At 41.6% G+C, this 17,409-nt stretch overlaps 1 protein-coding gene across 1 annotated transcript; it reads left to right on the top strand.

Annotated features, from left to right (window-relative positions):
* Positions 1–9,805: 9,805 nt before the first annotated feature.
* Positions 9,806–10,810, top strand: LOC134576761 (formyl peptide receptor-related sequence 3-like). Its single transcript, XM_063435469.1, has one exon. It carries the CDS (start codon positions 9,806–9,808, stop codon positions 10,808–10,810), a length of 1,005 nt encoding a protein of 334 aa, XP_063291539.1.
* Positions 10,811–17,409: the final 6,599 nt, after the last annotated feature.

Below are 17,409 nucleotides of genomic sequence, written 5' to 3'. Positions count from 1 at the left end.
CGACGAGCGGCTAGGCCTGTAAAAAAGAGGGCCCGCCTGGTTATAATGATATGTGAAGAGGGTGTGGTGGGAGGGGAGCTTCCGGAATCGACGAAGACAGGTGAGTAGGGGTTTGCTGGGTTTATATACGCCTAAATCCCTCCCACAACTTCAGGCATACGCCTTCTATTTGTGTACGGGATTATGAAAAGGGGCGTACATTCTAAGTAGGTTTAGTTTAACAAATAATAGTCGGTTGAGGTGTGCCGAAACCGACGAGCGGCTAGGCCTGTAAAAAAGAGGCCAAAAAGTAAGTAACGTTTATATATTTATTAACACCACAACAATAAACATTATTTAGACATATTGTGAAAAGCGAGTCTGATCTCTTTCTCTGGGTTTGGAATGTACCGGTTATACACTGCAGATTTCCAGCGTCCCATTTTCTTTATTATGTGTGATGGGACATGATTACTTGAAGCCGTGGTGGCTGCTCCGATTCGAAACGAGTGTCCTGAGAAGGAGTTTGGGTTGAGGCTAAGTCTAAGTAACAATGAACGTATGTATAGCATGAAATGTTTCGTCGTGAGAGGTTTTCCTTGTAGGGACAAAAGCGGCAGTTCTGGATTCCTAATCTGTTGACTTACCAGGTTATCCAGCACCTGGACTGGGCAACATTTAGACCCTGTAGGGAAATACTTAACCTCCACGGGGGGGCCTGTTTGATTTGTTTTTGTACGGGGAATAACTAAAATATAATGATCATTTATTTTGGACAAATTTCTCTGTTTAAGGCAAGTGTCTGTGTCTGTTATTTTTTCTACTGAAAACTCTTTGGGCCGTAGGAATCCGAAAAAAGCCAAATAAGCTGCGGATTTAATTATCAGATTAGTAGGGGGATCAAAAGGACCTTTATCTAAGAGCTCAGAGATTTTCTCAAAGATGTTACTATCAATTGGGAGTCTCTCAAGGGTTTTATGGTTATTTAGTCTCTGGATACCTTTAAGAACGTTTTTAATTGGGTATGTGGACAAGAAAGGGGTCTTATCGGGATAGATAGTAAGCATGAAGTGTTGTATACCTGTTAAGTATAGTTTGATGGTGTTGTAAGCAAGCTTTAATGAGGTGTGGCAAAAAGTTGAAAATGCAACCATAGTTTCTACTGAAAATCGATTTATTATGTTAAAGTTGCGTACAAAATTATTAAACATTTCAAATGCCCTATTGTACGCTCTTTTTGTGTTTGCCGATAACCCGGCCTGTGCTAGAATTCTACCCTGGGCCAATAACTGATCTAAAGCATGATTAGATCTGCAAACTGTGGGGGAGTTTTGGGTTGCTTGTTCGCAGTAGGGTGAAGGCGGAAAAATTCCTGAAAATTGAAACGTGATAATGCGTCAGCAGCGTTATTGAACATTCCTGGAACATGTATACAACAAATGTAAAACTGCCAGTTTGCTGCTAACCAGGTGAGCCTCCTAACTAACTTCATGATAGACAGGGACTGAGACCGGCCTTTGTTAATTATATTGCAGGCTGCTATGTTATCCGAAAAACACTTAACCGCTTTACCCCTCCAATTTTCAGCCCAAATGTGTGCTGCTGCTACTATGGGAAAGATTTCGAATAACGCTGAGGTTTTGTCAAAGTTATCTAGTGTGTTAGTCTCAGGCGGCCAACTGTCAAATACCCATTCGTCCCCAAATATTGCTGCGTACCCGACTGAAGCTGCAGCATCTGTCCAGATAACTGGGGAATCGTCGGAGATGGGAGGAATGAACAATGACCTACCATTCCACGAGGACAAGAATAGTTTCCACATTTCTAGGTCAGCCCTTGCTGAATCGTCTAAACTGATCTTTGTGTCGTCGTCAGGGAGGCCGTGTAGCAGCGAGAGTAACCTGGAGATAAAAGATCTGCCTTGCGGGATAACTCTCATGGCAAAGTTAAGAGAGCCCAGGAGAGACTGTAATTCTTTCCTGGTGCAAGACCCGAGGTTGGTGCAGGTGTGAATGCAATCTAAAATCCTGTCCACCTTGATTTGAGGGAGGCTGGTTTGCATGGATACAGAATTGATCGTGATCCCTAAAAAGGTGATTTCAGTATCGGGACCCTCAGTCTTATTTGCGGCTATGGGAACACCAAGTTCCTCAAATAAGGAGAGTGCCCTATGTAGGCTGAGCGGTGTGCAGTAGTGAGGTTCTATATACAGAAAATCGTCGAGGTAGTGGATTACTACTGGGCATCTGGACTCGTTGAGTAACAGCCAATTCAGGGTCTCTGCAAACAAGTCAAAAAGTTTCGGGCTACTTTTTGAGCCAAAGGTCAGCCTGGTAGCAAAATAATATTCCCCTTGCCATTTGACCCCGTGTAGGTGCCAGAGCGACTGCATAATAGGTAGCAGCTTAAAAGCATTCGAGATATCCGTTTTGCTCAACCAGGCTGCCTTACCGAGGTTGACAATGGCTTGAATGGCATCGTCTATCTTGGCGTACTGCAGTGAGAAGTCTTCGGACGGAATAAGGGAATTTAAACTTGGGGAGGTGGAAGAGTGCGGTGCAGAGAAGTCAATTATTAACCTCTTTTTGTCGTTGAATTTACCCGTGGCTATACCTAAAGGACTTGTCCTCCAGGACGTGAAAGGTGGTGTGGTGAAGGGACCTATCATGAAACCATTTTCCACCTCTTTGTCGAGGAGAAGTTTTAGACTGGCTGGGTCGGATATTGCTGACTGCAGGTTGGGGCATTCTAGTGTGCCTGAAGGGAGTGCCACAAAACCTGTGTGAAAGCCTTTGGTGAAACCAGAAATGAGAAAGTCCGCTAATTGAGAAGAAGGATGTGCAGTCAGGTAGCGTTGCAAATTTGGTACATTTATTGGAGTAATTGCCTTTTTTGGAAACAGTTTGTTCGGGCACATCGTTTTTGCGTGTGCCCTGAAACAGACAGAACAAACGTGGAGCAATCTACATGCGCTATAACTACATCCCCCTTCATTGAAGTTGTTACAAACCTGCGTTTTCCCGAGAAACACTATGGGTCTGCCCAATTTGTCCTTCATTTCCCTTTGACCAGAATAGTCTGGGTTAGCGAAACTAGTAGATGGACTAACTGCGGTACTAGGACAAAAGTTCGAAGTATGAGAAGCTGAAGCGCAAATTGCACATGCTGGTGTCCTAAGCCCGGCGAAATGCCTACAAAATAATTCAGTGTCCAACTGACTCCAATCAGTGGGAGTGTTGAACTGTGCCAGGGATGCGGCTGATCTGGCTGAAAAGGACTTGTGGTAGTCGTAGAATGCATAACCACCGTACTTGTAGGCTAGGTCCACCAGCTTGTGCAAATATAAGTCCAGCTCTTCCCTACGGTGCGGGAAAGCGGAGCAAATTACGTCTCGATATAACCCAAAGGCTAATATGAACTCGGGAATATTAAGTTTTTTATTAAGCCTAGGGTCCCTGGCTTTCATCACTAGTGATATATCTTCAAAGGTGTAAGCCCTGTTTTCGATAACATCCTGTGATGCGATGAGGAGGGAAGCTAAGTTAACATCCTTCCCTTCTATTATGTCCCGTCTAAGGTTTTGTGGGATTAAATGAACAGGATTAATTACATTAGACTTTTTGACAGGAGTATTAGTGGAGTTACCTCCTAAGTCGGACTCTGGTTGTACCGGAGGAACCTGAACTTCCGTAATGCCGGACCGACCAGAGGCTTCCAGGGTATCTAGCCTGGTACTAATGCCGGCTACAGAGGAGACAAAAGAGGACATCATGCTCCGCAGTTCAGCTAAACTATTCTGTATAGAACCGTCAGAACTAGGGCCTGGTGAATCCTCCATAATTTGGGCGTTAAGCAAACGGAAGAGTTCAGCTTTCCTGGCTGTAGCCGGGAAGGGAATATTCCTCCTATTGAGCTCGGCCGTAATCTTAGGAATAGTCCAGGATCTGTAGCTGGATGAGGCACTAGGTTGTCTTGGCTGGGAGCTAGATCTGGACGGAGTGCTTGCGACTGATTGTTCATCGTCTGGAACCGAGGCTGTTGACATGCTACGGCATGAAAGGAAACTTAGAGTTAAAAGTGTGTTTTTTTTTTATGCGTGCGTGTGTGTGCTGGTTGGCTAGCTAGTGCCACCGTGGCGAAGCAATTAACTAGGTTGGTGACTGGTGAGGCCCTGCTAAGTGCCAAGTGGCTTGAGAGGCTCTATCTATGAGTTGGCGCGAGGGGATTTGAGGCCACTGAGCGTTGTGGCGGGGTGTTGGCCTCTCGGTGGGAAGTAACCATAAGACAGACTGGGGGTGACTGGTGAGGCCCTCTCTATACAAAATGCGAGGTGGCTAACTATGATTTGGCCCGAGGGGCGTAGTACCTCCGAGGTGAGGATGGGAGTTGGCCTCGCGGGACCACTAACCTAGGCGAAGAAGCCAGGGGAAGATTACCGCTATTGGGCTCCTAAAACCCTAGCAACCAGCAACGACTAACTGGACGGGAGAATAGCGGCGACTGAACGTGCTCGTGATGTAATATATTAGACTTACCTGAACGATGAATTAGTGACTGGATTAACCTAAGATGACCTAGAGAGTAATTTACTGTCGGCTTGTACTGCTGACGTCCCGAATTGCAGAAAAACGGACACAGGTGATGTTAGATAACATAGAAAAGAAACAAGCCAATTTTAGTTTATGAAAATTTTACCGACTCTTATTAGTAGTGAGCAAGGTAGGAAGGAATAACGTAGTGTAGGAAGGGAAATATTACTAACCAAACCGTAACTTGTAACACAGCTTTAATTGAAGAACGTATCCTGGAAGAACCCCTGTAATTTTTAAAACAAAGCATACGGAGGAGACCCATAAATTAAAAAAAAAAAAAAAAAATTAAATAAGCAAGTAAATAAAAATATACACATACTAGGTTTAACCCATTTGTATATCCCATAACAACTGCTAGTGAAATTCAAGATAAGGTAGTGTGTAGGACTTAATGTTAATCCAAACTATTGCCCAATCTGTCACCATAACTCGCTACACCAAACTATAAGACCTTCTTGTTATGCAGAAACGTACAAGTACTTGAATTGGTTGTAAATTAGAAATGTCATATGTGTATAAAAGCATGCCGCTCTAAGGGAAAAACTAGTTTAGTAATACCAATAAAGACCGAAAATTATGACAATTCGAGCAAAGAATAGCGTTATGGAGGATAAGTGATTGTACAGTAGTTAACAGATGCGTTGGTTTGAATGGCGTTCATTGAAACGTGAGTAAGATAAATTATGAGCTGTTTTAAGGTAGCCGAATGCGAATGCACAACTGACATGAATTAACGATCTAAGGAAGTGGAACTTACGGTTGTCGGGGACTTTACTGAATGCCAGCGTTCTCGTGGAAACAGTGCTGACCGGCGGGCTGTGCGAACGTCGCGGACGAATGACGTCAGAGGGTCTGTGAAGCGGAATGAAGGCGAGCTTCCGGAATCGACGAAGACAGGTGAGTAGGGGTTTGCTGGGTTTATATACGCCTAAATCCCTCCCACAACTTCAGGCATACGCCTTCTATATATGATCTAAGTATATAATTTTTTTTTTTACACTGATTAATTTAATTTTACTTTATTTCCAGCCAGCAGGGGGACTAACTGTCATTCCAGTTAGTCCCCCTGCTGGCAATGCACCAGGCAGCTAAGGCTCGCAAGGACCTCACTCTCACATGGCTGGGGGGGCCCCCAGGAGTGAGGATCTGCCGCGGGGGGCTCCCTGGGAGTCCCCCCAACCGCGATCGCCGGCGTGGGATCGCCGGCGACTGGGTAAGTAAAAAAAAAAACAGAGGACGTACTATTACGCCTGGCGGCGTTTAGAGCCGCTTAAAATAGGGCGTAATAGTACGCCCTCCGGTCTTAAAGGGTTAATGACTGAGGCAGGTGTACAAGTTGTGATCAAAACAAAATGTAAACAAAACCTTGAATTTGTGCTATATGTCTGTTGAGCATAATTCACATCTTTTACATTATGTGCACCCACACTTATCATATATAATTTTGTTCAGGTGAAACAGGGCTTTCATGTCACATCATATATTTGATATTACACATAATTTAATATGACTAAAATATAAAAATATTTGAGAAATTATTTTTTTTTGTTCTTTTTTAATGTTCTGCATGGTATTTTATATGTGAATGTCACAATACTGTTAGCTGTTACTGCAAAAGAGTACACATATTTGTATTCATCAATGTCTCACAAGTAAAACAGTAGCCCCCGTTAACAGTTGTTATGGTGTTTTGGAAAGTTACAGGGTCAAATATAGCACATTACGTTTTTCAGTTTATACACATTGAAATTTGCCAGACTGGTTATGTTGCCTTTGAGACCGTATGGTAGTCCAGGAAGGAAAATTACCCCCATACCATTTGCAAAAGTAGACAACCCAAGGTATTACAAATGGGGTATGTCCAGTCTTTTTTAGTAGCCACTTAGTCACAAACACTGGCCAAAATTGGCGTTTTTTGCATTTTTCACACAGAAACAAATACTAACGCTAACTTTGGCCAGTGTTTGTGACCAAATGGCTACTAAAAAAAACTGCATATATCCCATTTGCAATACATTGGGTTGTCTACTATTGCAAATGGTATGCCATTATGGGTGTAAATTTGTTTGTTGTGTGTGAAAAATGCAAAAAACTAAATTGAATGCTAATTTTGGCCAGTGTCCCAATAGAGTCTCAGAATTAGTCTGGATGTAAATCTGTTCAAGGCTTTACAGATACAACTGAACAACTTAGATCCAGAGCCTAATTATGGAAGTACCTGCAAATTGATTATTAGACGGAATTGGCAAATGGCTTTGGGCAAATTCAATTTAACCAAATTTCCACAATTTGCCAATTTTAATAGAAGCTGTCATTAGTAAAAGCTGCCAGTTGAACCATTTTATAGCGACCCCCCCTTTAATGCTGTAAAGAGGGCCCAGTGGGCTGTAGTGGTTATGGGATCCAGTGGGCTGTAGTGGTTATGGTTTTTAAAGTGCTCCTTTAAGATCCAGAGGGTGTGAAATCACACAGTCCTGTGTTAATGTTTAAAATTTGAGTGTTGTGTTGTGAATGTTGTATTAATGTATTTGTTTTACTTACTAGATAAAAGTATAATTATACCTGTGGACTGGCAATCAGGAAGAAAGAATTATAAAATTTACACATTGAAGTTGCATCATTGGAAAATCTGTCCTTTAACAGAGGTACCACACATCTTTTACATGAGACAGTCAATCCATTCACAACTTCTCACCATGACAAATAACATTCAGTCTTACATAATCCCTCTAGATAAGGGGTAGGTAACCTTCGGCACTTCAGATGTTGTGGACGATACATCCCCTGATGCTTTGCCTGCATTATGGCTGTCTGAGCATTGAGGTAGATGTAGTCCACAGTGTCTGGAGTGTCAAGGTTTGCCTGCCATAATTAAAAAAAACAACACATTTTGGAATGTTAAATGGTATTAAAAGAAAACTATTCTATCAGGTTTATTGTCTAAAGCGAAAATTCAAAGTGAATTCAAAATGAACTTCAAATTCAAGATTACATTAGTTGAACTGGAAACATTCTCTAAGAAAACTATGCTTTCAGTTTGGTTGTTTTGGCCTTACATTTTAGATTCACTTTGAATTCTCACTCCATTACTCAGAAATAAATATAGTTTGTGTGTTCTGAAACCTCTCTATCATGGCCAGCATTAGGAATACTATAAGTGCCAGGAATACACTTAAGCTGTATTCCTGGGACTGTAGCTTCCTCTGCCTACCCCCTCTTCCGCCCCCTCCTCCTCACCAATATGAAAAAAAGTGTTAAAAACCCTTTATTTACATACCGGCTCCCAGCACCTCCTCCTCCGACGTCCCGCAAAGAGCGGGTCTAATGCACATGCACGGCAAATGCAGCAAGCGCATTGAATCAGTACTTTCCTATGGGGAAATAGCTGACATTGGATATCCTCATGCAGAGCGTGAGGACATCCAGAGTCAGTTACCAGAGTCAGTCACCGGACCAAAAATCTGTTAGAAGCCAGGAAGCGCTGTCTGGTACATAGCCACTGGAGGCAGACTTTGTGCTGATATGTGAACATTGCAGTTTCTCCAGAACTGCAATGTGTCACATTGCAGCACTAAGTACAATAGGGACACTGCACCCAAGCCACTTCAATGAACACAGCAGCTGTCCTGTGTAATCGGACCAGATGGGCTAGCCTTTGCTCACCACGTGCATCAATGAGCCATGGCCCTGACGCCGGTTTACTGGTTCTTATTCCTTTCGCCACTTGTGGTAGGTACTATGCCCTTTATACCAGGTCTTACTGTTTTGAAATGATGCTCTGGCCCAGTTGTCTAGCCATCACTATTTGGCCCTTGTCAAAGTCACTCGGATCTTTACGCTCTCCCATTTTTCCTACTTCCAGTACATGAAATTCAAGAACTGACTGATCCCTTGCTTCATATTATATGCCAACTTTTTGAGAGGTGTCATCAGGGACGGGCTAGATACTTGAGCAGATCGGGCTAGAGACTGTCAGGGGCCCAGTGGCACAACTGGGAAAGCAATTTTCCCAAAAATCTATTCCATTGCTAAGTGATGGGGCCCTGGTGATGTGCAGGGCCTCAGAAACCTGTCACACTGCACATTACCCTCGTGCTGTAAGTAAGGCCTTGCCTGCCCTCTGCCAGGTCTCCTCTTTGTTGGGTTGTGCAGCACTGGGTGTCATTGAGAGAGGCAGAGATTGGTAGTGACATCACTTTATGCACTCTCCTCTCACACAGAGAGCTCTTACAGCAACCAAGATGAGGGAGCAGCAGCCTGGCAGAGACAGCAGGGAGCATTAGAGAGGTAGGTATAGAAAAGGGGAAGATGGAGAGAGAATTAAAAGTTGGTAAAAAAAACAAAAAACAGAAGAGAGTCAAGAAGTATCTTCATTAAGAAGAGTTTATATATTCAAGGAACATAAATGAGATCTAGGAGAGCCATCAAAAGTAAAAAATTACATAAAGGGAACGAGGAAGGGAATGATAAGTATGTAGGGACACCCATGGAAATTAAAAAAATAGAGATGCTTGAAAAGGATGGGAAGAAGGGAAACAGGGCATAAGGAGTGTGACTTGTAACTGTTGTGAAGGACACAATGGAGGTTCACAGGAGGGTGATGGGGAGGCAAGGTGTGACCGACAAAAAAGGAGATAATGTGGAGACAAACAAGTGGATGGAGGATAATGAAAAGGGCACCAAATGAGTTGGGAGAACCCAAAAGATATAACTATAAATAATTTTCAGTTACACTCCTCATTCACACACACACAATAACACCGATTTCACACATAGTATGGTAAATGCATTCCTCCACTCACACACATATTCACTGCACTGAAATGCATATTAGCAGTCATACACTAACAATCAACATACATATGTGTGTATACTGACAAATATGCAAGAAGAGTACATGCATCTATCCAGATAATGCAGAAGGGCATTCACACAGATTTTACACGTAACATTTATTTTTTGCACATATATTTGGCCTTTCAAGGGCCTGGGATCTACTTTTGCCCAGGGGCCTCAAAAGCTATCAGTCCTTCCCTGGGTACCATTAAAATACATAGTCAATGTTATACACATCCCCTGTGAATGTTTTAATGTAACGGCTAATCGGTGTATAGTTTTTTTATAAAGTTGAAACAGGTTTTTTTCTAAGGTACACAGCTTTAAATTAAAACTTCTTTAAAATCACTCTAGATAAAATGATAGATATCTTCTCTTGTGCTTGCAGGAAAATAATAATGAATGAAACTAGTGACCAGCCTGATCATTTAAACTGGACTTTAAATGATGAAAATCAATATAATGAAGTGGAATGGTATAATATTAATATCAAAATCATCACGCCAATTCTATGTTTAGTTTGTTACAGTGTGACATTCATTGTAGGGATTATAGGGAACAGTCTCGTTATCTGGATTGCTGGATTCAATATGGAAAGTATCTATGCCGTGTGGTTCCTCAATTTGGCCATAACTGATTTCATATGTAACATCGCTCTTCTTCTGCGGATAACAGAATGGACTTTACATATTTTGAACAACTGGCCACTTGGCTATATGTTTTGTAAAATCAGTACCCCCATGACCTTCTTTAACATGCTTACCAGTGTATATTTTTTAACTGTTATCAGCATGGATCGATGTGTGTCTATTATGTGGCCCATTTGGGCTAAATTACAGAGAACTTCCAGATTAGCCCGTATCATTTCAGTTATTATTTGGATTGTATGCCTTATCATCACTATACCACACATAACATTTTATAATGCAATTGATGACATGTCAGATTGTCTTCCTAAATATTCAGATGAAATTCCAGAGGAGAGTAAACACTCTGTTTATGCAATATTAACTACTAAACTTCTATCTTTGTTTTTAATTCCTTGCTGTATCATCCTAACTTGCTATGGTCTGATCTATTATAAACTGGCCCTCCTCAAAAAACCAGGCAGATATCAGCAATCACTCAAGGTTATCACTGCAGTAGTGATCAGTTTCTTTGTCTGTTGGTGTCCTTACAGCATATGGCCTTTCATAATCTTAAACTCTAAATACTGGGATATCGACTTTTTACTTAGTCAAATATTCTCTTGCCTGGCTTACTTTAATAGTTGTATCAATCCAATTCTCTATGTATTTTATTGTAAAGATTTTAAAAACACTTTAAGAAAGTCCATTCCTACTATGATGTATTGCGCAACAGATCACAGTGATAGAGAATTAAATTCTAGATCTTGCACTTAATTCTTCTGACTCTCACTGATAATATCACCTTTCATAATGACTTAAATAAATATATTGTAAAGGTAAAGGATGTGTTGTAGTTCTTCTTAGCACATGTTTTTTCACTAGTACACTAACCAGCTTTACAAAGCTTTAATACAATAGATTTACTGCGGTGTTAAGGAAAAGGAAAACTTAAGAAAAGGGAAAAGAAAAAAAGGACAATTTATAAGTGGACATGTATTTCGATCTTGAAACATATGCAATTTTTGCCAATTGGGAAATTACATAAGTCAAATTTATGTGGAAATTATAATACATACTAGGGCCGGACTGGGAAACAAATCAGGCCCGGGAATTTTTTAATCACAGTGGCCAACTGAGAAGGGGGCGGGCCATCCCCAATGACAAGCACGCCCCATCTCACAGTGAGCATGTTGGTTCAATGCTCTTCCAGAGCAGACCATGCACAGATCTCTGCTGAAGAGCTCTAGCATGAGAAAAAGGCCCTGTATTTGTTCTGCACAGTGCAAGCATTTTTATTAACATGCTTGCGCTGTGTTTGCTTGTCACTTGTCTCTGGTGTCTCTGGTGTCTTCATAAGTGGGATACTGTGCATGTGTTTGAAGTCTGCCTGTGGGATTGCGTGTGTGCAGAGTGAACTGATTGTGGTGTGGTATTGTGTAATAAGGTCAGTTTTAGTTATGTTGTGCTTGTGGTGTAATGTATGTGTGTCTAGGTGCTTTGGAGAGTGTGTGTATTGGGGATGTAGCAAGTGTGTGCATACGGGCTATAGTGTGTGTGTGTATAGGTGATGTAGGGTGTGATGGCCCCCACCCACCGCGCAGGGGTCCTCCCCCATTGTGAGTTATGGCCCCCACCAACCGTGCAGGGGTGGGGGCCAGGGGGAGGACAGTAGGTCCCCCCCTCATTATTTTCATGGCCCCCACCCACCACACAGGGGTGTGGGCGGGGGGAGGACAGTAGGTCCCCCCCAGTGTGTATCAGGGTCCCTGAGGACAGGTGTCAATCCATATCTGCCAAGTGACCCGATGTAGGGGGAACAGTCCCTATTCTGCTCTGTGTCAGTGTGTATCAGGGATCCTTAGGATAGGTGTCAATCCATATCTGCCAAGTGACCCTATGTAGGGGGAACAGTCCCTATTCTGCTCTGTGTCAGTGTCTGGGGGGAGTATCTGCAGTAATACAGAGTGTCTGGAGGGAGTATCTGCAGTAATACAGGGTGTCTGAAGGGAGTATCTGCAGTAACACAGGGTGTCTGGAGGGAGTATCTGCAGTAACACAGAGTGTCTGGAGGGAGTATCTGCAGTAATACAGGGTGTCTGGAGGGAGTATCTGCAGTAACACATAGTGTCTGGAGGGAGTATCTGCAGTAATACAGAGTGTCTGGAGGGAGTATCTGCAGTAACACTGGGTGTCTGGAGGGAGTATCTGCAGTAACACAGGGTGTCTGGAGGGAGTATCTGCAGTAACACATGGTGTCTGGAGGGAGTATCTGCAGTAACACAGAGTGTCTGGAGGGAGTATCTGCAGTAATACAGGGTGTCTGGAGGGAGTATCTGCAGTAACACATAGTTTCTGGAGGGAGTATCTGCAGTAACACATGGTGTCTGGGGGGAGTATCTGCAGTAACACAGGGTGTCTGGATGGAGTATCTGCAGTAATACAAAGTGTCTGGGGGGAGTATCTGCAGTAATACAGAGTGTCTGGGGGGAGTATCTGCTTGAAATTGAAAAAAATAAAATAAAATGGTTGCAGCTTCCGAATGAATCTAAAATGGATGCTGTCCAGTAGGTGGGAGGGTCTGCTAGGGAGGGTGTGCAGCTGATTGGCTGGAATGTGTCTGCTGACTGTGAGGTACAGGGTCAAAGTTTATTCAATGATAAAGAATAGGGGGTGGACTGAACATCGCATGTGTTCGCCCACGGTGGCGAACGCGAACATGCTATGTTCGCCAGGAACTATTCGCCAGCGAACCGTTTGGGACATCACTACCCGTCATGGAATGCAGCACGGCCGGCGCTCAGTTAGCACGGGCCCTGCATGGACCAGCCAGGGAGATCTTGTGACCTTCCCTGCCGGCCTCACCCCATGGCCATCGCAATTATCTTAAAACAAACACAGGTTCAACCCAATATATGTTAAATCTAGATGCATAACATAAAACATTTTGTAAGAAAACTGGAAAATGTAGATCCAGAGATTAACCAAACATTCATAGAAATTAAGTAATCTGGCAACAAACAGTGCTTTTGTCAGGGTGGCGTTCCGGTGCCCAGGAACCAGACACTGTCCGGGCGTCGGAGCGAGGACCGGGACCCAGTATGCCTGATGTTCAGAGTAGGAGTCACAGTGTGGAGGTGGATTAGCAAGGTCTTGTGCAGGGTAACCGCACGCCCCCTGGTGTTGAGCACCAGCGTTTGTGCAGCCACATACCAGAAGCCTGATTCAGCTTATGCGGATCCCAGGAACTAGGAGCAGGAATTAAGCAGACCTGCCAGGAGCTGAATAGGGAGGCTCTGCAGCAAGAATGTATCAAGTACAGAATCAAGGAAATACTAGGACAGGCACCAAACATGAAAAACAAGACAGAACTAATAGAACCCAGAACCAGAGGAGGATAGGAAGATAAACCCAGAACATGTACACATTACATTAGGGAAACAGACATAACATGGGCAAGACAGGAGAGGACTGTACATGGACTGGGAATACAAACTAAAACAAGACAAGATATAACAGGCAAAACAAGAGGAGAAATAACTTAGTACTATATATGAAAATCATGGGGATTTAGTTACATTATATGATCATAAATTGCATAAGCCTGCCAACAATGCCAATGTACCCCATATCTGGCAGGTCCTACTCTGCCTAATGCAAGCTAAACCAACCAAAGAAAAAAACACATAGTACTTACCTGCAAGAAAGGGCAGAAGACTTGATCAGCTGCCTGCAGGAACACTGAAACAAAAGGAATGATGGAAAACAAACGGGTGCGGCAAATAAAACAAACATTTAAATGAATCCATGAGACTGAGAAATACAGGGACGGAATATAGGAATGAACCCAGAAAACCCAGCATAAAGAGATAGAATAGAAAACCAGTAAAAACCAAGAAAAACTAAACAAGAGTTGTAAAAAAAGTATTGAATACAAGAAGCCATCACCAAACTGATCCGCAGCTAGGAACAGGATGTGACAGCTTTGTTGCAATAAAAAATGTATTCTCAAAGGAACTGACACATGTCCATTTATTGGGCCAAAACCCCTGTCACAAGGTCACAGATTTTTTTCTCCTCATTCATGTTGATATTCCTATAAGGGATTCAATGATCTGGATTTGGTGTGTCTTGAATGTCAATTTTAATATGGAGCTGTTTATCTGGAAATCCACATACTAAGCTCACATTACAAAGTGAAGTTTTGAAAACAAAACAAAAAATATTTCTCAACTCTTGAAAAAAAAACCTGTTTTATTATGTTTACAACTAGAATGGTGGATGTTTAATGTTTAACTTTATTGTACTTATTCTAGGTCACATATTTAGTTGACTATACTCTTTGTAACTGTAATCAATCTTGTTATTCTCCTGCCAAATATCTCATTATGTATGTCCCCTGCTTGTAATTCTTATTCTAAACATATTTTTGAATGCTTTAATAATATGATATAGTATATTCTTGTTGTATATGAGATGTACCATGCTGATTAAGTGATGAATAATATTTTTAATTGTGGTTTCTCTCCCAGAAGGATCAATATTGAACATCTCCTTCAACAGATTTATAAACTGCCATCTATCTGAAATCCAAGTTTTTTTCTGAAAAGAAAATAAACAACAAATCATAGTGGGGTTCTGTATTAAAAAAAAAAAAAACATGCAAAGAGAAAGAAAACAACCATTGTCAATTGGCTTCAATAGGGTAGATTAAATATTTTTGACAGTGGCCTAGCCACCTCTCTAGACTCCGCTATGTATGGTTTTCATGTAATAAAAGACAAGAAAAAGCATTCACAACATCAAATTAGAGAGGTCGATAGCATCCTATAACAAATATATTCATTCCAATAGAGCTGTGAAAGGGTGGTTAGATGGGCTGAACTTGAAAATGAATAGCAAGATGAAATATATTAAATGTAGGATTTCATCTTTGTAATATGAAAATGATCAGTTTTGAATTAGTTGAAATTAATTGCATTTCAAACCACTTTTGGACCTGAAAGGAACTGAAAGGCCTTACCTAGGCCATAGTAGACTTTCATTTTATGTCGGTGGTCACCACATATGGTTCTTGTAGATTGATGAAGCCTGTTGATATTGAACTTTGACCCGGCATTGCAAGCCAGGCTCCCTGTGAATTAGGAAGGCTGAAATTTATGAAAGCATTCATTCATTTAACCATGTATATAGAAAGTCTTTGTGTAACTCATATTTTACCACCAAATATAACATATGGCTTTATTCACGGATTTCAAATGGTTACTAAGCCACCACCCTTTTTCAAGATAGTCAATTATTTTAAAGCATCAGGCAACATTATGGGTACTAATAAAGAAAAAAGAGGGATGGAACAGCGCTATCCAAACTGATCACAGTGGGGAGCGGGAGGCTGCACACCGGAGAGGAAGGGTAACCCTCAAAAACCTTAAGAGGACTGGAAAAACAGAAAACAACAAGTACAGGGTGCGCCAAGAACAAAGTGAAAAAAGAAAATAAATAATAGAAAAAATACCAGGGAAACAGGCAAATTAAAGTCTCTAATTCACAAGTATATTCTTAGGAAATTCTCAAGACGTCTTGGGTCAAATCCTCATCAGCATATATGAAATAAAAAAACACAGAGGGGACCGATGGTGCAGTAACTTAAAAGAGTATGGCCACAGACAACATTGAGGTTAAGAAATGCCAACTCACATTTATGGGAGCTGTAACCAGCTCGAGTTAAAACAGCATACAGTGGTATTTAAACTCCCCACATGTAGGATATTCCTCTGACGATATTTTCAGTGTAGGTCATATGAAATAAAAACACAAGAGAAGTGCTCTCTATATTAAAAAAGTGCTGGATAAAATAGGAGATGTACTTACAATTTACAGAGCAAACAAAACGCTCTGTGTAATGCGCCTGGGTGGAACAATCCCCACCATGAATTCTTTAGATGGTATAAAAGCTTCAGATGTTAGGATATGCCAGGTAAAAAAATAAGGATAAATATAAAAGTATTTAAATTTAAAGAGACTAACCAAAATATTAGGTAGTCAGAAAAAATAAGATAAAAGATTCTGGTATACCTAGTGTATGCACAGGAGGGAGTCTAACTGACACTAAGTCGCTCACACTGGAAAACAAAATAGGGATTCACAAAAACCTATAAATAGTAATAAAAAGACAACACTCTAAAAGATAGTGCATATAAACCAGGAGCTGGTCAGAAAAAAATACTTTTATTTAGATTAAAACACAACACACTTCTTCAAGTATTCACTTGTAGAAGCCCCTTGTGGCGAATACTTTTATATAAGTTAGTAGAAATATAGATCAAGATGATTTAGTAGATGTGATACTTTAAGTTTGCAATGGCATTTAATACAATTCAACACAAATGGCTACTAATACATTGAAATGGGTTGGTTTAGATGAAAAATTGTGCTCTTGGATAGAACACTAGCTTAGAGAAAGTGTGCGGAGAGTAACTGTAAATGGAACATTTTCAGCTTATGGGAAAAAATGGTAAGTGGAGTGCCTCAGGGTTCTGTCCTCGGTCTACTTATCCTTAATCTGTTTATAAATTATCTTGAAGTGGGCATTGATAGTCATTTCGGGGCGTTTGCACATGACACAAAACTAATACAGTCTAAACATGATAAAACTTCACAATAGAGGGATTTGGATTCATTGGGGGACTGTGCCGGCAAGTGTCAGATAAGATTCAATACATATACATGTAAAGTTGTGCATTTTCAAATAAGGAACCCACAAGCCACTTATACATTTAACAGGGTGGAGTTAGGAATAATATTAAATGAAAAGGACTTGGAAACAATTATAGATCACAAACTAGGCAACAGTATGCAATACCAGTCTGCTGTTACAAAACATATTTGAAGTCCATACCAGATTTATTTTGGCTGAGCAAGCCCCTCTCCACTATGGTTGTCCCTTTGCGTGTGATCAAAGGAAAACATACATTTGAAGAGAGTCTCTGATTTAAGGGAGCAGAGAAGGGCTCCCTGAGAGTACTCAGCTGATGCTGTCAGCAAATGACTGCAGCAGGCCTTGTGATTTGAGTTAGATGCGCTTGATCTGTGCAGCAGGCACTAGGACCATGCAGCTAGTGCTTCAGCAGTGCTTCTTGCATGGTCCTGAAGGAAGGGAGATGGCAGGTCATCCTGTACGTGGGTAGGCCCACCCATTTACTGGGCTGGACTGCCCGTAACTGGTGACACCCCGTCAGGGCTTCATCCACCCTGTCCTGAACTTTCATTGTTTGGAGGTATGGTCAAGTCTTACAGGAGAAAACTGAAGGCCGGTTCAGCAGGTGCCTGGTGAGATACAGAAGAGTTGAAAAACCATACTAAAACGGTTTGACTAT

This window comes from Pelobates fuscus, chromosome 11 (assembly GCF_036172605.1).
Source record: "Pelobates fuscus isolate aPelFus1 chromosome 11, aPelFus1.pri, whole genome shotgun sequence".
NCBI lineage: Eukaryota > Metazoa > Chordata > Amphibia > Anura > Pelobatidae > Pelobates > Pelobates fuscus.
Note: the sequence above shows the minus strand (reverse complement) of the source record. Positions and strands in the feature narration are given on the sequence as shown.

Excerpts from the sequence above, each read along its gene's own strand:
- LOC134576761 (XM_063435469.1), top strand. The coding sequence starts at position 9,806 with ATGAATGAAACTAGTGACCAGCCTGATCATTTAAACTGGACTTTAAAT.